The 22,445-nt window shown below is 37.9% G+C and overlaps 2 protein-coding genes across 5 annotated transcripts; one reads left to right on the top strand and one right to left on the bottom strand.

Annotated features, from left to right (window-relative positions):
• Positions 1-895: 895 nt before the first annotated feature.
• LOC106058897 (uncharacterized) lies at positions 896-15,925 on the top strand. 4 transcript variants are annotated; one of them, XM_056012822.1, is made up of 9 exons: positions 908-1,018; positions 1,937-1,997; positions 2,553-2,642; positions 3,494-3,616; positions 4,175-4,300; positions 6,913-7,041; positions 9,647-9,760; positions 14,645-14,770; positions 15,727-15,925. In XM_056012822.1, the coding sequence occupies exons 1-9, from the start codon at positions 1,016-1,018 to the stop codon at positions 15,843-15,845; spliced, it is 891 nt and encodes a 296-aa protein (XP_055868797.1). In that variant the 5' UTR covers positions 908-1,015; the 3' UTR covers positions 15,846-15,925. The 4 variants fall into 4 exon arrangements, with proteins under 4 accessions (XP_055868800.1, XP_055868797.1, XP_055868798.1 ...); XM_056012825.1 differs by lacking the exon at positions 14,645-14,770 and having other exon boundaries at positions 896-1,018; XM_056012823.1 differs by lacking the exon at positions 2,553-2,642.
• Positions 15,926-16,693: 768 nt separating this feature from the next.
• On the bottom strand, positions 16,694-22,445 carry LOC106055654 (uncharacterized). The gene is made up of 5 exons (XM_013212010.2): positions 22,316-22,445; positions 21,264-21,321; positions 21,044-21,160; positions 19,022-19,147; positions 16,694-16,908 (listed from the first exon to the last, which is right to left on the bottom strand). Exons 1-5 carry the CDS (start codon positions 22,322-22,324, stop codon positions 16,754-16,756), a joined length of 465 nt encoding a protein of 154 aa, XP_013067464.2. The 5' UTR covers positions 22,325-22,445; the 3' UTR covers positions 16,694-16,753.

Below are 22,445 nucleotides of genomic sequence, written 5' to 3'. Positions count from 1 at the left end.
TGTAGCCCTTCAGGTCATAGTAAGTTTTTTATGTGGCCCATACACCTTAATGTGTTTGATATGCCTGGACTAAAGTAACCTAGTAAATCACCGCAATGAAAAAAAAATAATCCAGGTATTCATCAATATCTGCTTCGAAGATATGTAACCATATAAGTGCAAATGATATCATTAGAACACTAAAAGAACGTTCCACATAATTCCTAATCTTAAGAATCGAAGACATTGCCAATCATATCATTCAATGATAAATAGAAATGTTAGCTTTTACAAAAAAAACAATTTATAAAGTTAAGTCCATAATCTACATACAGAAGTGGGGGGGGGGAGGGGTAGCGTCTTTTGTTGTAAATGTTGACATGTTCCTTCAGAGTTGAAGATAGTTTACTTCCTCGACCAAACGTCCCGCAGGACAACAGGGCATGGGAGCGTGCAGGGTTTGAACCCAGGACCATCGATAAGTCCGAACGACAGTCCAGCGCGCAAACCGCACTACCAGGCAGACATCCTTTTGGGTGTATAGGCTAACTTTAAAAGTACAAAATTATATCCTTTGATATAGAGAAGAAGCAAAAAATAATATAATTATACTAATGAAGTATTTATTATATTGAAACATGTTTAGAAATCTCAAAACATCTCTCTTTAGCAGATGAGTTCCATGTTTCCGTTAGTCTGTGGTTGTTTAAGTTATTTAAAAAAAAAAGAGGGGGAACAGCCTCACATTCCCTCTTTGCACCTGGCCATGCTACTGCTAAAGAATGCTGGTGTTAAAGATAATCCAACATATATGACGGGCGCATTATCATCCGCTAAAACACTCAAAAGGAATGTTTTATGTGACATATCCTCTTTCCTAAAGACTTATTAAAAGATTAGTACAAATCAATAGCTTGCACTGCCAACCTTTTGATTCATCTTGACACTGAATCTACTGCGACTGTCCATATGATTGCTCCATATGCTCGCACTACATGGTCACTTCGCCTTCCCAGGGCCACAGATTAATTTTTAAATGGTAAGATGTTATTAGTATTGCATCTACTTTACCATATTCGTACACGTTAGCATTAGCGTAGACATTGACTTTGACACACGCGTAGACATTGACTTTGACATACGCGTAGACATTGACTTTGACACACGCGTAGATATTGACTTTGACACACGCGTAGACATTGACTTTGACACACGCGTAGACATTGACTTTATTATGTGCATACACATTTACTTCATCGTTCGCATAGACGTTCATTTTTTATACACGTAGGCGACTACGTTATCATAAACATAGAAATCTACTTTATCATAGGCGTAGAGATTCAAATTTATCATAGGCGTAGACATATAATTGATTCTTAGTGGAGACATTTACTTTGGCATACGCGATGAAATTTACGTTGTTATGCATATAGACATTTACTTTATCATAGGCGTAGACATTTAATCTTTTCTTGGAGGAGTCATTTAATCTACCATACATTGTACTTAGACGTTTACAGTTATGTTAGTCTAGGAAAAAAACGTTTAATTTATTATAAGTATAAAGATTTCGTTGCTCGAGGCTAACTTAGAAGATAGTATTCAGACATGAACTATTTAGGCTCAATAATAGCTCAATAATAGCATCATTCTCAGACCAATTTATTTAAAAATATGGTTCGCAAATAGCTGGCATTTTTTGAACTAGAATATGCAGCCTTATTTAAAACTTTTCAGCGAACTAACAATTTGTCCAAATTATAATTTGAAGTAGTTTATAGTTAAGAATTATTTTTCCAAAACAATAGAAGATTAATCTCTATGTATTCCATCTAAAGTAGAATTACAAACAAAAAAGGCGCAAAATAATGGACTTGTCCCTTATCAACCAGCAATCAAAATGCAAGTCTGATATCATGAAAATATTGTTGTTGTTGTTTTCATCCTTTGATAGTATCTGCTGCTACTTCTGACCTTGACCCTGTTCCCGTTGGTCATGTGGTGCCAAAGGACAGGTAAGCGTTAATAGTATGTTTGTTTTCTCTCTGCTGCTGCAATCTTTCATTCTTCCGTTCTCTTGTTCCCCCTAATTCTTTCTCTTTCCCTCTCTTTCAGTCTTTTTGGCTCTGTTTATTACAAAACCTCTATTCAAGTCAGATCTTCATGGAACCTGGAACCAGCCAGGATTTAGCCAGAACCCATCCAGGAACAAGCCTGGATACTGATCTAAAACCGGCTCCAACGAGTTTCCTATCAATTTAACAGTAGATGTATATCGCATGAGAAAAGAATTACTAGCTCGTTGGTCAAACGGGAAAATTTCTTGTTATTATACACATTATTTTTCTTCGGGACCATTCGTTACGGCACCCTGAATCGCAAACCACACAACTTCCTAGCAATTAGCAAAATTACAAGTAAAAAATATTTTTTAGCGAAAAAAAAATGTAAACCAAATTTCTAGTTTTAGTCTAACTCTTCTATTGAAAAAAAAGAAAAAAAAAGTGAAATTTCAATTAATTATTTTGAATCAATCTTGTCATTAATTTTTACAATACCTCTATTTTAAGTCAGAGCTTCATGGAACCTGGAGGGTGGGCGGAGGAGCCTGAAGGCTGACCTCAAAAACGGCTCTAACGATTTTCCTAGAAATTTAACAGGTGATGTATATCGCTGAGAAAAGAATTACTAGCTCGTTGGCCACACGGTGAAAACTCTAATTTGACTGTTATAAATTTTCGAGTAAAATAAAGTTTTGTTTTAAAAAAAAAATGTTTCTAGAGTCGGAATTCAAACAGAAGGTCGTGAAATTCCTGATGGGAGGCCGACGCATTAGCCACTTAGCTATTCAAGTACTTATACAAATAGAAAGGTTTATAGTCTAAAAAAGTCTGAAGTTTAATTTTTTTTTTGTGAAAGACCTAATTCTCTAAATATTGATAATTCCCCTTCGTGTATTTTTCCCTTTTAGCAATAACTAATTATAAGGTTTGTTACTTTTTAAGGGGAGAAGACTCTATTAGTTTTGTGAGGTCCGTCAGTCCGTCAGTCCTGTTTAGATCTCGTAAACTAGAAAAGTTAGTGAAAATCCGACATCATAATACATGAGATTATTCAAAGTTCTGATTCAACGGCTACTTTTTTATTTTCTGAAAGCGAAAAATCTATTTTTTTAAAATCAATTATGCAAGCATTGTTTTCCATAACAATGCACCATTTTTACAACTATTCACTATTAATAGTAACAAAATATCTGCCATGGTGGACCACTGCGGGAGCCAATTCTGAGTTGGTGTTTCCACCCAAACTGTGCAAAGTTTCAACTTGATCCGAGAATGGGAGGTGTGAGAACTATCGTGTGAAAGATTTCACCCAGACAGACAGATGGAATGAATAAATATAACCTTTGCAAAAAATAAAAACATAAAATATCCCACTGGCTGTTTTATAAAACACTCTAGATGAAAATAAACCTGACTGTTTCTTCTTTGACTATTCCTATGAAATGCAGATGGTTCCTGCTTGATTTCCAACATGAAAGTCTTCAAAAATAATGTAGTATTTACATTGCCCGGATTATCCAGATGTACCAAACATATATGTAGAAATGGGAAAATAGAAGTTTATGAACACGGTAAGTTCTCAAATTTTTATTCATGACCCCTCTCCCATAAAAAAAAATGTACGATCATGCTCCTTCCCACCACCCCTATTGCCCTAAGATATTTGATAGATTGACGCCCTTTTAATTCCAGGTATTATATGTCAGTGCCAAGTATGATTTTTAGATATCATAAGGGTTAGACTAAAATTAAATTCAGAAGAGTCTGGGAAATGGCGCTTTGAGATCCCTCCGGAGAACCGGGTCAGAGTTAATCGTTTGAAAATATAGAAATTCATTCTCCTGGCGTCTAAAACTGAGACCAATCTCTATAGAAGTCCTGAACACTGACCTGCCTAGTCGCAATCTGTGGGCAGTTTAATCCAATAGCTGGTTGCCACGTCACAGATCTGTACGACATGGTACTTTGTTTAATATGACAAGCTTGTTCAGCACTGAAACTCTCGTTTAGCACGACAAGCTGTTTTCTCTGAAAATTTATTTAGTCTGTCAGTATGTCTGTCACTATGTCAATGTTAATTTACTTTTGCCTCCAGCGTCCTCAAAATTCTCTTTTGCTTGTACATTCAGCTTGTGATTTCGAAGGTCAGTGCTACCTGGCCAACTCAACATTTCAATTAAGATGTATAGTCTACAAGTGCATGGTACAAATGATGCCCCTGGCAAGGCGCACTCAAGTAGCGCTCTTAGAAAATAGTAAGTGTCAATAAGGAAATGACGAATTGTATCTAAGAAAGTTTTCTTAAGTTTCATGAACGTCTTCCCCAACTGTATAATCCTCTTTCTTCTGCTTCCATCCCATAACCCCGTGCGTGAGGGAAGAAAATACATGCATATATGTAACCCTCCTGGACCAAGTCAAACAAAGGGCGGTTGGGGATGACCTTCACCTATGCCCCACTTTTTATGCTTTCATTTAGGTAGGACTTGAGACAATGTAAAATAGTTCCTCAGAAATCAAACGTATTATAAGGACTCCATATCAAAGTGTGATTTCTGGAGTGTTGTTATGGAGACTGTATGTGTTGCCAACGTTACAATCATGCAGCGTAGAGATTTTTTTTTGTTGGTGTAGAATGATGAAACCACGAGCTGGTCTGTCATAATTCATAAGTGACGGATTTCATAGTTACTAAAGGAGACGGACCAGAGACGCAAGTTAAGATTTATTTTTTTTTGCAGCGAGTTTGATTTTTTTAAAAAATACGTTACTATTTTTGTTACTATTGCTACTATTAGATTTCAAGTTGAATCTGTGTACATTGTTACGAAAAGTTATTTTGAGTTTTTGTTCATATTTGAAGTTTATTGAAATTTTTAAAAAGTTCTACAATATAAATCTATCATAAGCCTACATCGGTTTAGTTGAACTAGCTGTTTGAAGCTACTAACCAACAACTGACCATCAACATTTGTGTTTTGACCTCTTTCAAAGAGCACCTCACAAATAAATAACTAAATCTAAATAACATATAACAGAGAGATGTGAATCTGGAGTTCACTAGGCCCTAAGATATTTAATATAGTGGCGCCCTTTTTAAGTCCAAGTATTATATGTCAGTGCCAAGTAGGATTTTCAGATATTTATATGGCTTAAACTAATATTAAATACAGAAGTTTATAGTTTATTCATAACAATTAAACTACTATTAGTCCTAAATTCAGAAGTTTATAGTTTATTCATAACAATCTCATTCAGACACAGTATCACCTATGAGGGAGGAGTGAAGCACGAAGTAAATTAGTTCTAGATTGCTGCCTAGTCGTACGGTTTGCTCGATGGACTGTCTCTCGGACTTGGTTCAGACCCCGCCCGCTTCCATCCCCCGTCGTCCTGTGGGAGGTTTGGACTAGGAAATAAATTCTTCAACTCCGAAGGAACATTAGGAATATGTAAAACAAACAGACATTTTCCCTCTAAAACCCTTGAGTAACACAAGTCTTCTTGAAATCAACCATTGGCTTTCATTACCTCCACTAAAGGGACACGACTGATTTACATTTAAGTATATTCTGTTTTTAAGGTTTCCAGATCTGGCAGTTCTCCATATAGTTTTTAATCTTTACAGGAGGGTTTCGGATCAAGTGTCTTCTTCGGTTCGGGCCTCTCGATTGAGTATGCAGCTTAGACGTCAGGAGAATGAATTTCTATATTTTCTAATGCAGGAAGACATACTCTGACCCGGTTCCCGCGGAGGGATCTTAAAGCACCATATCCCTGACTCCTGACTCATTAGTTGGCTTGGTGGGAAGGAGCGTGAACATATCTTTTTATTGGGGTTCGGCAATGTCTGGCGATGTTCCACAAGAAAAAGTCTAGTTAGTCCGAATCTTAAGCTTCCGGCCCGTATGTTGTCTCATTCTGTGTTTTCCTTTATAGTTGTCACTCTACCCCCTAGCCTACTCCCTAGCCTAGTACTTACGAAAATGATAATGTTATTATTTAAGACTATTAACGAATATTTCATAGCTGCTGCCAAGTAGAACAAACGAGAGATTGCCTCAGTTTTGATCTAGATTGCCTTGAACTGCCTCAGTTTTGATCTAAATTGTCTTGAACTGTCTGATTAATTTTTATACATACAAAATGGCTGACTACAAAAGAACCATATGCAACAGCTTTAAGTAAAAACAAGGGACAAGGGAGATAATCGGTATCTTCATTTTAACGTTCTGAACATGAATTGTCTCCGTGTTAGAAAAAAAACTATTTTTAACTGTGACGTCATATGCCCTAGTCGGAACTATTAAAGTCTTGTTTTTACCAACTCTGCCTGTCTGTCTGTCTGGTAAAATGTTTGTACACGTTATTTCTCCGATATCCAATCTGGGATCAAGCTGAAAATGTGTACAATTATTTCTTTTAACTGACTACACAAGAATAATAAAAAAAAAAATTACCATGCTATCAACTAGCTATTAATTAATTATTTTGTTAGGTATCTTGAACAAGGGAAAGAAATTGTACTTGACCGAATTAGTGGTATACGCTGTATAAGTTCTCTTAATAGGTCGTCGTCTGAATCTTAAAGAACACATAAAATACGACGAAGCTATAGATAAAAAAAACAACTACTATGTTCGTAAGAGCTGTACTAGCAGAGTAGTTACATTGTTCGTAGCTACAACTGTGACGATAATCTAATTATTGGTACCTCAAATATATTTTCTCACATAATTGAAAATATTGTTAAAAAAATTAACCTTGTTTTTTTCTCTTGACTATCAGATTATTTTTTGAATATTAGTCGCCTTTCTGTTTGTTTTAGATAAAGATCCTAACGTCCAACTAACATTCTTCCTTACAGACTGCATAGATATGTTTGGACAATGTCACAAGCCGGGAGCAAGGTTTCCAGTACATAAAGATGGAATCACCTATGGGAGCTGTACCTGTAAGACAGATCTAACCGGAAACAGAATCAACGTTTGCAAAAGTAAAATGTGAATTTTTTTCTTCTTCTTCTTATTATTATTCTAGATTTTATATAGCGCTACTTTCATGCTTATAGCATGCTCAGAGCGCTTTTGGTCCAATGGGGGGGAGGGAGTATCTAGGAGTTGGTTTTCCGTGCTGCCTTTAAGCGCTTAGTAAACACAACTCTGCCCGAGTCGGGTGTCGAACCTCGAGCCCCCTTTTAGGTAGCCAAGCCAAGCGCACTTGGCCTCTCGACCACGCTTCTTGTGACGATCGCACGCGTCAGTCTTATAAAATCTCTTGAGAATCGTGTTAGGACGTTTCACTTTCACTAGACGGACGTTTCACTTTCATTAGACGGATGTTTCACTTTCATTAGACGGACTTTTAACTTTCACTAGACGGATGTTTCACTTTCACTAGACGGATGTTTCACTTTCATTAGACGGATGTTTCACTTTCACTAGACGGACGTTTCACTTTCACTAGACGGACGTTTCACTTTCACTAGACGGACGTTTCACTTTCACTAGACGGGCGTTTCACTTTCACTAGACGGACGTTTCACTTTCATTAGACTGACGTTTTGTCTTCACTAGGTTTACGTTGCATTTCTACCAGTTTGACGTTTCACGTTCGCTAGGATGACATTTTACTTTCAGCCATCTTGACTTTTTATTTTCACCGAACTGATGTTTCACTTTCACTACTACGCTGTAAAACATTGGCTAGTCTGATGTCTGACTTTCACCGAACTGATGTTTCACTTTCACTACTACGCTGTAAAACATTGGCTAGTCTGATGTCTGACTTTCACCGAACTGATGTTTCACTTTCACTAATACGATGTAAAACATTGGCTAGTCTGATGTCTGACTTTCACCGAACTGATGTTTCACTTTCACTAATACGATGTAAAACATTGGCTAGTCTGATGTCTGACTCTCTCGCTAACTTGCTTTACATTCGAATGGTAATCAAAGACACTCGACGCTTCATAACACCATCTTTACGATACAGTGTCTCCAGGTGTCAATGTAGCCGAGGTTTTTTTTTTATCTCAGTTGGCATTAATTCCAAGACTTCTATAATAATATTTTTTTTTCAATTTTGTGTAAATCAATAAGCGTCAATAGAGAATTGAATTTCACAGAAACAGCTGAGTTGTAATAAACTGTTAGGTACAACTAGTGATGGGCAAAAGTGGAATAAAAAGTTATAAGAAAAATATAATAAAAATAATTAAGGCCGAAGTTTAACTAAGAAAAAAAAAAATTAAAATCGTAGTTGAATTTTTTTTTAGCTATAAAATAAAAATTACAATTAGAAAGTGTACAACTTTTAAACATATAGTAGCAGTTGAGACACACATCCCTGTTTTCTGATCATCTACATGATATCAACAGCGTTGAGTTAAAAAAAAAAAGGTGCAATTAACAACTATTTAGTCATTGTTTGCATTTCAAGAGAGGTTGATAAAGTAAGATGGTGTAGAGGTTATGGAGCCAATATCTGCACTTGAACTCTGAATGTTGTTAAATATTTTTGGCCAAAAGCTTCTATGCAATGTTATGAATGAAGTTCAGAATTTTTTTTTGAGTCACGTGGTGGTGTTTAACTTCCGTTAGTACATTGTAGGACTCTGATGAGCGTGTAAGCTCAATATTTAGTCATTTTAATCGATTCATTAAAGTAAACGATAATTTATTAACTGCAGGAACATCATGTACACCCTTTTAATAGTTTAAATCTTAGATGAAGCTGAAGCGTATAATGGATACTAGTCTTTATAAGACCTATTTTTGAGAACTAGGTCTAAATCTATAGTTAGGTCTATGTAGACAAGAGCATTAGGATAACAAACTCGTAGAGAAAAAAAATATCTACACCCTCCCTGACCCCTTTTTTTACAATCCCCCACTTAGCCGCGACCACCCCCCCCCCCGCACACACACACAGCAATTAAAGAATAGACAATAACAATCCATTTTTTCAATGGTCTTTGGCGACCCCTGGCAAATCGTCAATCGACCTCGCGACCCATAGGTTGAGAACCCCTGGTCTAGTCGGTCACGTATGTACGTAGATTACAGTTTAATTAATTGTATCTACTTTAGTTCAACTGTCTTTTTGAAATTGGGGAAAAACTTGTAGGTTAACTACTGTATTTAAGTTGAAACTTCGTTTTAGTTTCACTTTTTCAATGTAGTTTAGTTCCGTTCACTATATACAACAAACAAACTTTCACCCAAATGCACTCATGGTCACTTCGCACCTGTCTAAAATAGTTCATCCTTTTAAAATTCACTAACCAGTTTCACGAGAAGGTCCAATGATATGTCGGCGATTACGAAGAGGAGAGGCGTAGCTAGGGTGGGATTAGGGAGGGAGAGAATTTAAAACTCTTCCCTGGGCCCCAACATGAGGGGTGCCCCCAAAAGAGTGTTTTTTTTTACAATAAATATAAAATATTACGCTAACTGCAGGGGCCCCCAAAGAAGTTAGGCCCCGGCTTCTAAATGATGGCTAATTCCTAGCTATGCCACCGACGAAGAGGGTGGTCCCCGAACATCTTCTCTTTCCCCCAAGATACGCCATTGATACATTTCATCTAAACATTTTAGCAATCTGTGAAATAGATGGCAAAGTGTACGCAGAGAATCAGACTTTTGAGAGAGACGGTAAACCTTGTATGAAGTATGTTTGTGATCACGGCACAGCAAGGGTCATTGAAGCAGGTCAGTCTACTTTCATTAACACTGTAGGGGCAGGATATCGAGGGTTATATTATTATTATTATTATAAAAGAACGAGTATTCATTCTCTGGCGAAGCCAGGGTCGAGTTTCGTTAAAGGGAAACAAAATTCATCGTAGTCCAATTATCAGTTTCCACCGAGGAATTTTCTGGTGATGTGGCAGGTCTGCAGAAGTACCGCCCTCTGACAGGCAACGAGAATGTTCCTAGGAATGCCAAGGGCCTTGAATGTATCTGTGAGGTCATTTGTTATTATGCCCTCGGTTGATATAACAATGGGGTATATTGTTGTTTTAGATAATTTCCAAAAAACGCTTACTTAATCTCCAAGCCATGGTTCCCATATTTTCGTTGTTTTTCCAACTCAGTTTTTCTTAAATTTAGAGATAGTGGTACGGCGATGTCAATAATTGTAGCGGCTTTTTCTTTTTTATCGATGAGCAGTAAATCAGGGCGATTAAAATCTACCGTTTTGTCAGTCAAAATAGGCCTCTCTCAGTACAGTAGATGATCCGTAGACTCGAGAACCTCTTGTGGTGAGTATTTGTAGTAAGGAGGAGTATCCATACCGATCAAATTGTGTGTCAAAGCCAAGTGCTGGTGTATTAGCTTTGCAACTTTGTTGTGGCAACCTAGGCAGGCATATTCCGATAGGGCTGAACATCCTGCCATTATGTGTTCAATTGACTCACCCACATTTCCACATTTTCGGCATTTGTCATCAATATTGAGTTTCAGGATATGTTTCTCGTAATTTTTTGTCCTAATTACTCTGTCCTGTATTGCTGTAACAAAGCCTTCAGTTTCAGGGTAGAGATGACCAGCTTTGAGCCATGATAAGGAAGCAGCCTTGTCAATGTTGTCCCCATATAATAAAGCCGGGAGTGTTTTTTTTCCCAATTGGCGAATCTCAGGCCCTACGTCATCCAAACCGACATTAACATCAACATTGTTTAGGTTTAGAGAGGGTTGAATCTTAGTCGTATTTTCGTATTTTTGAATCTTGCGTCTTACACAGATTGAAGATGTTCTGCAATCCACGGCCTCCATCCTTCCTGGGCAGGTATAACCTTATGGTGGAGGACTTGGGATGCAAAGATCGAAATTTGGTTAGTAATTTCCTCGTGAGTTTGTCAATGTCATGTAGGTCGGTATCTGTCCATTTGATGACACTGAACATGTAAAGGAGCACTGGGACGGCCCAGCTATTTTTAGCCGTGATGAGGTTACTTCCAGACAGTTTTGTGTTGAGAATTTTATTTACACTCTGCATGTATTTGCCAAGGAATTCCTCTTTTAATTTTTTATGGTTTATCGTGGCATTCTGGTTAATTCCAAGATCTTTATAAAGGGAGGCAGAGTTCAGTTCTTCGATGCCTTCAAATACAATGTTGGTGTTGGCTGCCTTGCCTTTTTATGCTTATGATACCACACTTATCCAAGCCAAAAGACATGCATATATCGTCACTAAAGCGTTTTATTGTTTTAATTAAGGTGTGTAAATTTTACTCGTTCTCTGCATATAGCTTTAAATCATTCATGTGTAACAGGTGAGACACGTACGTATCCGCATGAAATTTTGTACATGTTCCTTTTATTTTCTAGATGCTCATTAATAATGGTTGTATTTTATTTTCAGTATTTCCCAAAAAAGGCCGCATTCTACATTTAGAGCATTTTTTTTTTAATCACACAAATTCCATATTTTTAAAGCGATTTTTTCCCCCTAAGTCTACTTCATAGATTTATATATTATATTAGACTGGAAACCGGAAATAAACTCTGCTAAGTCGTTGGTTTTCCTGGCTGATTCAGACATATTTTACCACGCCCAATTCCCCTCCCCCCCCCGGGAGTAAGAATCCTGATTAAGCAAATGTATAAATCTACTAGACTTTATAATATTCCAATGATGGACCATTACATCTAGATTTCGAAGGTGCGCAAAATGTTCCTGACATATAGTTCCTGAACATTAATTTATTAAATTCTTGAATACATGCGTAAATATTTTCAACTTTTCTTACTTTAACTTAGGTCCTCCCGCGCCGTTCGGCGCATTGGGCGGCAAGCTGTCTCCATAAAGATCTGTCATCGGCAATGTCTGAAGCCTCCTGCCACCTGGTGTCCACTGTTCTGAGGTCCTCCATGAAGGTGTGTCGCCAAGTAATACGAAGACGTCCCTGTTTGCGCTTTCCTCGTATTGGCCTCCATGTTGTCGCAACTCTTGGTGTGCGTAATTCCTTTTGTCGTAAAGCATGTCCCACAAACTTCATGCGACGCTCTGTCACAACTTCACTAAGTGTTCGACTCCCAGTTCGGAATAGAATTTCCTTGTTTGAGACCCGATCTGTGTAACTTACTCCCAAAATCCGTCTCAGCCATTTTTGTTGAGCCACACATTTAGTCTTTTCTCAATTTTGACAGATGACTTCCATGTCTCGCATGTGTAGCAGTTGGAATGACGATTGTGTTGAGAAGGTATATTTTTGTCCAATTTTTGTCCAATGGCTTGGCTAGTCCATCTGCCGGTCCCAAGCCCGGATGAGAAAGGAGGAGGGTTTGACGTGGGGCTAGCGACCCCACCCTGTAAAACCACAATTGCTACAGAAACGGCAAACTCTACTTCTTTAGCCAAATTTAATTTATTTCATTTTTTTAGTTGAAAAATTATAACGGTCAAACTAGAGTTTCCAAAGTTTGGCCAACGAGCTAGAAATTTTCAATTTTGTAAGAATATTGTTAGATTCGTTTTCGAGATCCCTGTCCATCCTGTTTGTTGAGCCACATACTCAGATTTTTGTTTCCACGAGGGTAAGAATTAAATAGAGGTATAGTAAAAATGCTTATCTAATACAGTTTTTGAAATTTCTAATTGTTAGAAAGGAATCGGGTGGTGAATTTATCTTTGTATTTACAGAAGCTTGACCCGATGATAAAAAAAGTCCAATGTATGTAGATGAAAGATAGTTACTTGTTGTCTCACGTAGTATGGACAGTAGTAAGAAGTAAACTGTTTTCTGTTCAGACTCAGCGGTCTGTGGGACTAATGACGTAATGGCTCAATTTATCTTTCAGCTCATGAGAACATCTAGCGATCAGCATTGATTCCTTTTTGTAAAAAAAAAAAACAAAAACGGGAGCATCGAAAACTCTCTGTGACACCCAAGCCTGAGACCTCTTGACTTGACATGACTTGACGACTTGACATGACTTGACGACTTGACATGACTTGACGACTTGACATAACTTGACGACTTCACATGATCAAACGATTTGACTTGATCTGTTAGCAATGAAAAAAAAACCCTAATATCAGAAGAAATGACTTTACGTAACTTCGAGAATATTGAACCAACATTTCGTAAACTAGACACCACCCTAACATCTCTAATAGTAGGCAGTATCTACAGACCTGCACATTCCAGCTTGGAGTATATGTAGTCAACTTTCAATACTTAAAGAAAAAAATAAAAAGGCAGTTTTTTTTTTTATCATGGGTGACTTTAACCTCCCTGATAGAATGTAATCATTTTCTTTTTTTTTTTTAAGTTATGTCTGTATTGTACAAAATAAGATAAGACGACTTGACTTGAAATATAACCTGACAGCCTGACTTGGCCTGACAGCCTGACTTGGCCTGACAGCCTGACTTGGCCTGACAGCCTGACTTGGCCTGACAGTCTGACTTGGCCTGACAGCCTGACTTGGCCTGACAGCCTGACTTGGCCTGACAGCCTGACTTGGCCTGACAGCCTGACTTGGCCTGACAGTCTGACTTGGCCTGACAGCCTGACTTGGCCTGACAGTCAGACACAGCCTGACTTGGCCTGACAGTCTGACTTGGCCTGACAGCCTGACTTGGCCTGACAGCCTGACTTGGCCTGACAGTCTGACTTGGCCTGACAGCCTGACTTGGCCTGACAGTCTGACTTGGCCTGACAGTCTGACTTGGCCTGACAGTCTGACTTGGCCTGACAGCCTGACTTGGCCTGACAGCCTGACTTGGCCTGACAGTCTGACTTGGCCTGACAGCCTGACTTGGCCTGACAGCCTGACTTGGCCTGACAGCCTGACTTGGCCTGACAGTCTGACTTGGCCTGACAGCCTGACTTGGCCTGACAGTCTGACTTGGCCTGACAGCCTGACTTGGCCTGACAGCCAGACTTGGCCTGGCGAATGGACTTTACTACCACCTGACAATTGACAAGAACAGGCAAATTGACGTAACAAGACGTGACATGACAACTTGGCGTGACCTGAAGACTTGATATGATCTGAAGACTTGACATGACCTGAAGACTTGACATGACCTGAATTGAAGACTTGACATGACCTGAAGACTTGACATGACCTGACAACTTGACATGACCTGAAGACTTGACTTGACATGACCTGACAACTTGACATGATCTGACAACTTGACATGACCTGAAGACTTGACATGACCTGAAGACTTGACATGACCTGAAAACTTGACATGACCTGACAACTTGACATGACCTGAAGACTTGACTTGACATGACCTGACAACTTGACATGACCTGAAGACTTTACTAGGCCAGAACTCCGCAAGGGATAGAGGCAGACTAGGTTCGAACCTCAGAACATTGAGGTCAGTACAATGAGCATATCAAGGGCACTCAAAATACTATGGTGCTTAATCTCTGCACCATCATGGTGATGAAAGTCGGAGCGCATTCTCGACCAGGCAGCCACCGAGACCAAGCAAATCTCTACATTATCTGGACGACGAGCGCAAAGAATATCAGTACTAGATAACAATTCTGGGTCCATTATATATGTTCTTAAAATATCAATACTTTTTTTTTTACAAAAATTTTTTCTTCTTTTTTTTTTTTGCAGGTTGTCTTTTTAAAAATAAATGTTATCCTCCGGGTGAGGTCATTAACAATCAGTGCAAGCAATTTAAATGCGTTCAAAAAGATAATAGTGGTTACCTAACATTTGAAATTGAGTACTTCCAGGCCAGTAAGTTTAAAAAATTAATTAATTTAAACTAGAACTTTATTGTAAAAGAAAGCTGCACACACGCAAGCACAGGCTATTTCACAACCACGAACTAGAACTCACAAAAGTAACAAGCAAAATTAAAAAAAAACTTTAAAAAAAAGATAAAAGCTTTTTATTAAATGTATTTATATCAATTAGTTTGGATCAGTCAAGTAAAATAAAAATTGTTAGAGATCTAGAATTTATATATATACTAGACGGCTATTACTCGCGGACTGCGGGCCTTTGTTTTGATATTACTGATCTAATGGATTGAATGTAGATCTAAGTCAAACATGGCAATATTTTCCTTATCATTTTCTATATTTTGCCACCAAAATGAAAGTAGAGTGTCATATTGGGTTTACCCATTCAGACGATATATTCATATCTAATATAAAATACTGTAAAAATGGATTTACCCGATTTGTTAAAAAAAATTTCGTCCTTTAATACAGATATATTTAGGTATTTTTTTTTATTTTTAGAGCATCCCGGTTGTGGGTGGGACATTAAACATACTCTACGGTCTCCGCCATGATTGAAGGAACATTTATTCCAAGTTTTATCAAGATTGATCAAATGGTTTTGATTTCTATGCGGGACATACACACACACACACACACATACACACATACATACATACATACATACATACATACATACATACATACATACATACATACATACATATATACATACATACATACATACGCCTTACTTTCTGCTTTATATATCAGAAAGAATATATTTATTTCCACCTGCGGACAATGGTTATGCTTGCCTTGGGTGTGGTAAAATATGTAGGTCACAGCTGGGGCTGCGCAGCCATGGGAAATACTGCATTCCTCACTAATCTTCGGACTCGAAGACACGCCTTATTATATATTTATGTATTTCTATATTATGCTTGTGTGTGTGTTATTCCTCCCCAGGTTGTATGGATGACAAAGGTGTATGCCGAAGCCCCGGGGAAATCTTCCCTTACAAACAGTACAAGAGATGTGAATGCGGAGTGAAAGGAATGGTCATCTCCCTCTCTTGTCTTTCCTAGACGTTTGGATGCAGTGACCAGTCATTCCAGCTACACATCAATAAGCAACAATTGAATAAATGAAAAGGAAATTCAAACTATTTTATTTCGTCCTTTTGTTGAACACATATATTCGGTTAAAAAAACAACCCTACTCTTCCCCTTCCCTTCCCTAGCTACAGACTTGATGTTCTGTGAATCAAATACATTTAGTTCTTGTCTCCACTGGCAATGATTTCTATAAACATGTGAATGGGGATCTATCTTACTAACTATCTATTCTCTCTCTCTCTCTATCTTATCTATCTATCTATCTATCTATCTATCTATCTATCTATCTATCTATCTATATATATATATATATATATATATATATATATATATATATATATATATATATATTACGAAATGTTTTTTATGAGGCTTTGAATACGAGATTGACCCTATAGTGCCCAATACAATACAATATGATCAGTAAGATAATCATTATATGAAATCAGTTCCGCCAGGTTCACATCTAACTTCACCTTCACTTTCACCTATCCCTTGGTCTGCTGGACCATTTGGGCACCACAAAAGATCTGTCAACCTTCTTTCTACATTCTTCTCTGTCATTTGTCTTTGATAGAATTTCATTCTGATATCCTTTTACCTGCCTTGGTGGACCACTTCGGGGGCCGATTTTGAGTTTGTGTTTCCACACAAACTGTTTTTGCAACCTTGTTTTAAAAGTATTTTTGATATCTCTCTTGTTTAAAATACCGATAGAGAAGTTTTTTAAACTTTATTATTTACTGACTGTAGGAAGGTTGTGAGAGAGATAACTTATACACATTTTTTACCAGACAGACAGACAGAGTGAGTTGATATAAGCTTTGTAAAAAAAATTCCGTTTATTACAAATCAATGTTGTGAACTATTGAGAAAGTTTAGTGCCAGTAATATTCTCCTGGTTCTGGGGTACAGCTGTAGCTCCTATAGGAGCCTTGGACAGAACATTTACAATTGTTGTAAATTCTCCCGTGAGCACTGTACTTGAAAGTTGTCCCTGGTCTACGACAGACTCCGTTAATATCCTGGCACACTGAAACAAAAAAGATAAATAATGAGAATAATAAAAACGTAATTTGGAAAGCACCCTTAACAAATATAATGAAGGTCCCTGGTGTCATGAGTACATAAAAGACCGTGCGATCAATAGGGCAGATGAGGTAAAGGTAATCAGTTTCTATCGATGTCTTGTGGTTACCTTTACTTTCCCCGACTAATGTCATGTATATTTTAGAGTCGGGTGAACTCTGGTACGTCCTAAGAATGCCAAAAATCAAAATCACAATCTTCACCAAGATTTGATCCCGAGATCTTCCAGTTTGAAAGTCAAGGACTTTACTCTTAGGCCGACTCGAGCCTTCATAGACATAAAACAAATAGTTTAAAAAAAAAACTAATCATCTTCATCAAACTGCATTTGAGTGACGGCTTGAGAGGCTCAAATCCTCTCTTGCAAAAGCCCTGGACAGAAACTCTGCTGTCTTGCGTAATGCATACACGTCGCCATACAGGTCGAGAATTTTTGGTTTCCCAGACCTGTCAAGGCGGAGATCAGTAAGTCTGCACGGTTTCCTCTTCTTACCCGCAGCGGGGGCACCGTGAATCGAAATTTGGCCATAGCCGTGAGAAATATGAGCCAACAGTACAGTGACCTGTCCTGCACTGTGCTATAATAGCTTGCTCAGGCCTGGACAGCCTCCACCACGGGGAAGTGCGGTCAGGGCGCCTCATGCGCTACCAGACTCCACGGACAAACTAATAAACATGAGCTTCAAACAGGGAGGTCTTAAAGTTCTTGATGAATGCACGGAAGCACGTGGTTGGTCTGAGCTCAATTCCATGAGAGTTTCCCACTTTTTCCTACACTAGGTGTCCGTAAAGTATGGAGGAAGATTACGTCACAACTCACAACTACAAGTCCATGGAGTAACAGGAGTATTAGGGTTTGAACCAAGTAGGACCTCTTGCATCTGTCTCAGATTTTACTTACCAATGTTTATTTCGTGTGTGAGCTTTTTTGTAATGAGAAAGATGGGTCTGTGACTATCGATACGTATAGTTCATGATATTCACTTTAAAATAAAAAGCATTACCGCCAATGGTGATGTGATTTTTAGTAAGCATTATGCGCAGATGTTCAGAGCTGTCGGTTAGCTTCACTTCAAGGCTGAAAATAACTCACGGGAAGTAGATTAGGCACTGGACATTAAAGGTTTGGAGTTTAATTATAAAAATTAAAATTGATTAAAAAGAAACAAGACTTAGACCAGTGATAAAAACATTCTAGACCGTTCTAGGCGACTACTTGTATGTATTGGTCATTCTTAAAACATATTTCAAATGATATATAGGTAAGTGTGACAATTTAAAGAGATTATATTAGATTTATGATGGTACCAGCTGGATATGAACCGCGGCCTGCGGGCCTTAGTTTGGGTATTACTAATCTACTGGATTGAATTTACATCTGTCAAACTCGGAAAATGTTCCCATTCGGCCGACATATTCATATCCAATTTAAATTACTGTGAAAACGGGTTTACCCGATATGTTAAAAGGTTTCGTTCTTTAATAGAGATACAATTAGACACCTTTTGTCTATTTTTAGGGCCCTCCGGTTGTGGATGGGACATTAAACATGCACTACGGTCTCCGCCACGATCCAAGGAATTTTTATGCCAAGTTTTATCAAGATTGGTCAATCGGTTTTGATTTTTATTCCGAACATACATACATACAAGCATACATACATACATACATACATACATACAAACATACATACATACATACATACATACATACATACATACATACATACATACATACATACAAACATACATACATACATGCATGCATACAAATATACATACATACATACATACATACATACATACATACATACATACATACATACATACATACATACATGCATACATACATACATACATACATACATACATACATACAGACAAACTTTCTGCTTTATATATTAGATTATTGATGTTGATTTGTACTGAATATACAACCCCAAGCCTTTCTCTGTTAAGCAAATAAATCATATTTGAGATGCCCTTTAGGGCGAAGGATGTCTACGTTATTGTCAAGGAGTATTTATATTAAAACAGATGACTTTATAGGCAACATACAGATCCTTGTGACTGAAGAGGTGTAGACACTAAAACTGCCTTTGTATGATTTCTCACAGGTGTAGATGACGCAGTCTTTAATGAATGTGTTGCCAACATCGTGGCACTGGCCGTCTACCTCGCAACCTGAAACAACAGAAGTAGACAGTCAACGAAATGCATGAAGACAAACTCAAACTTCTTTCTTATTATTAAAGCGAAGTGAAGTCCTTGAGTATACATTTAGACAACCCCTAAGCAGGGCCATCCTTACGAAATGTTGGGCCCAATTTGATGGATGCCTGCGAGGCCTTTCTTCTAATTTTTTTTTATACAACTATTGGTATCAATTAGATCTTCATATACAAAATCCATAGGAAGCACTCAAACCCAACAGGCGCCAGTCGGTTAATTTAAAGTTACGTCAATCGTACGAGGGGCCTACACTAAATGTGTTAACCCTTTAAGTCCGACATCTTTAAGGGCCTGTGACAAGAGTCATGACTGTTAGTGATATGCTTAATGTAAATTGCAAGGCTCCTGCCAGGCGCGGGACCCAATTAGAAAAATCGGCAAAATCGGCCTAAGGCCGGCCCTGCCCTAACTTGTTTCCTTTATAAATTGTTATACCTGTAATTTTATGTCTATGCATAGATCATTAATGTTTTGAAGTATCAAAATATACAGGCAGTCGAAGTGATCTCATAACAACATTATTGACATTTTTCTTACTTAAATGGAACCAATAATTAACACATCATTGGTAGCAATATTTTGAGTACAAATATAAATATGATTTGATGGATAATCAAAGTGGAGTTATGTAAGTCATTAAATATATAAAACAACTTTCCAGAAGATCTCATTCAAGAAATATCATTTTTCCTCTCCCTGTTCTCACTTCTTCAACTTTCACACCAGTATAAAACTAGAACTAATAGATTTGATATGAAGATGGTATAGATCTGACTTGTATTAATATTATTAATTAGTTAATGGCAATATCATCCATTCTGAAGATCAAGGATGATTGCAGTGTTTTAAATGACTATGTAAACCTACCTGCGATCTGCATATTTTTCCTGCATCTCGTGCAGACAAAGCCGTTGTCCTTTGGCGGTCTATTTAATTTTTCTTTTCGTTTTTTTCCGCCGTCTTCGTCTGACTTCTGCAGTGGATTTTCTTTTGTGTGTATCCCGCGGCCTTTGTAAGTGATCTCCAGCTGTCTCGTTCCGAAGCAGCCAGCAGCCAGTTGCTATCTTTTAGATCAGTTAAATGCATTTTAGCTCCTAAGCTGGTTTTTAAAGCGTTTCCAATGGGGTACCTCTGTTACGGCGACCACCTTTCAGCTCACCAAAAAAAAAAAAGGACTGCTTATGGCATACGTTTGTCCCCCTGGATACTTGCCCTGCCACCAATAGCTCATACTCAGAATATAGCAAATGAAGTAAAGTTTCCCTTTCAAACTTTGTGGTCTATAGGGCAGATGATGTAAAGGTCATCTGATTCTGTGGCCTATGGTTAACGAGGGTGTCATGTGGCCAGCACAACGACCAACCGCCTTTACTTTTCCCCAACTAGTGTCAGGTACCCATTAGAGCTGGGTGGACTCAGAGGCGCCCAAAGATCCCGAAATTAAAAATTCCAGTCTTCACCAGGATTCGAACCCGGGACCCCCGGTTCAGAAGCCAAGCGCATTACTGCTCAGCCACCGCGCCGCCCTGAATATAGCATAAGTTTATAAAAATGTAAATTATCTTCAAATTTCAAATTTCCGGGACGCCGTATTTCCGGGTGGCCAAAATGTCTTGAGAGGAAATCGAATCAGTAACATTTTAGGGTAAAGGGATAAATCCTATCTATCAGTATCCCTCTCTTGTTCTTGCCTGTGAGTTTTCCCTTCTAACAGCGTTGTCCGAGATTTTTTTTTCGGGACGCGGGAAATTTAGAAGTAAATTAACTATCAGTTATCTCCCGAACCCAGACTACAACACATTTAAAATCATTTAATATAATATTGTTCCTTGTTGACAATAGCCATACCTTCACTGGCCCGACGTATGTAGCCATTGTCGCACTTGTGCTTCATGCATTGACTGTTTCCGGGAACCGTGAAAATGCTCCCGTCTTGGAAACGGTATCCATTCGCTATGCATGAACCTGAGATGAAAAAATAGGTCAGTGTCAGGTCGTCTCCGTGTTTATGTTTCCAAATGTTTTAATGATAATAACTTGTGTATGTATTAACTGGGTATAAATTTACCACTGGGTGCAGCGTTGATCACAACCCAGAAGACAGAAAGACAAACTAGGACCGCGAGCTGAAATGGTAATACAAAACAGTTTGAATATTTAGTTGACTTTAAATAATAAAAAGTGTAGAATCTATTGCTTTTACAGATTCGCATTTCTGGCGGAAAGCTAGGTATTGTTTGGTATTTAGCGTGTACATAATAATGATAATATAAAAAGTTTTGAAAAGCTATATATATATAAAAAAGTTTTTTTTTCTCTTTTTTTAAAATGTAAAATTATTTTTTTTAACTAATTAGTATTATTAAGTTTGCAACTTTCAATATGACGTCCTTGACCTGGTTTAGTTCAATATAGCGTCCTTGACCTTGTTTAGTTTGTCTATCTATTAAATCTGTTCCAATCTTCATCTGCTCATTTTCTTTCCCTTTTCTTTACGTTCTCTTATATCCCCCCCCCCATTTCTCAATATCGATTTCTCTTCTTATTCTATTTGACTGTATTATAATGCTCAAATAATGTATTAAAAATACAAATGTAAACAAAGAGGAATTAGTCTGCTTAAAATTACCCAAATGGGTGTCACCCGATTCGGACCGCGCTCCCCCCCCCCGCACCCACTTAGTGACGCCACTGCTCAATACTCTTCTATGTTTAAACATTTTTTACTTAAGTCAGACATAACATGGAAACCGGGGGAAAAAAAGAAAGAGACAACAAGACCGTCCTCGTCTAACGTAACGTCGAATGGCCCTTGTAGCGGACTTCAAGCCTGTGTGCACCAGCTGATCAGAGACTGTCGAAGTCGCCTAAGAGCGATCTCTGTTGAGGGAAGCCCTATGAGCTGAACGACTAGAGAGGATCTAAATCTAAGTTAGAAGCAAATAGGCCAGCGCTATATAAAAGTTATAATTAATTCAGGTATTTTTAACCCAAAAATTCACTTGATTATGCTCTATGAACTTTATATTCTTAATGGCATGTGAAGCTCTTTGGTTTAGTATTAGGGTTGGATCCGTTTAAAACAGTGAGAGCTATAAAAGTACATGTAGACAAACTTACCATTTTCATTAGATGTTTCAACACTGTCAGGAGACCAGTCTAAGCTTACTCTCAAGAATCACACTAAATGACATCGTTGGATGGAACATTAGGCCTATATAGGTAGACCCCTTCGCTAATTTATGAAATA

Source organism: Biomphalaria glabrata, chromosome 15 (genome assembly GCF_947242115.1).
Source record: "Biomphalaria glabrata chromosome 15, xgBioGlab47.1, whole genome shotgun sequence".
NCBI classification, from domain to species: Eukaryota; Metazoa; Mollusca; class Gastropoda; family Planorbidae; genus Biomphalaria; species Biomphalaria glabrata.
Note: the sequence above shows the minus strand (reverse complement) of the source record. Positions and strands in the feature narration are given on the sequence as shown.

Bases quoted from the DNA above. Each gene is read 5' to 3' on its own strand.
- LOC106058897 (XM_056012822.1), top strand. The intron at 4,301-6,912 runs GTAAGTGTCAAT...TCTTCCTTACAG, and splicing joins AGTAGCGCTCTTAGAAAATA to ACTGCATAGATATGTTTGGA. The intron at 7,042-9,646 runs GTAAAATGTGAA...TAAACATTTTAG, and splicing joins CAGAATCAACGTTTGCAAAA to CAATCTGTGAAATAGATGGC.
- LOC106055654 (XM_013212010.2), bottom strand. The intron at 21,161-21,263 runs GTAAATTTATAC...TTTTCATCTCAG, and splicing joins GATCAACGCTGCACCCAGTG to GTTCATGCATAGCGAATGGA. The intron at 19,148-21,043 runs GTATGGCTATTG...CTGTTGTTTCAG, and splicing joins CATACGTCGGGCCAGTGAAG to GTTGCGAGGTAGACGGCCAG.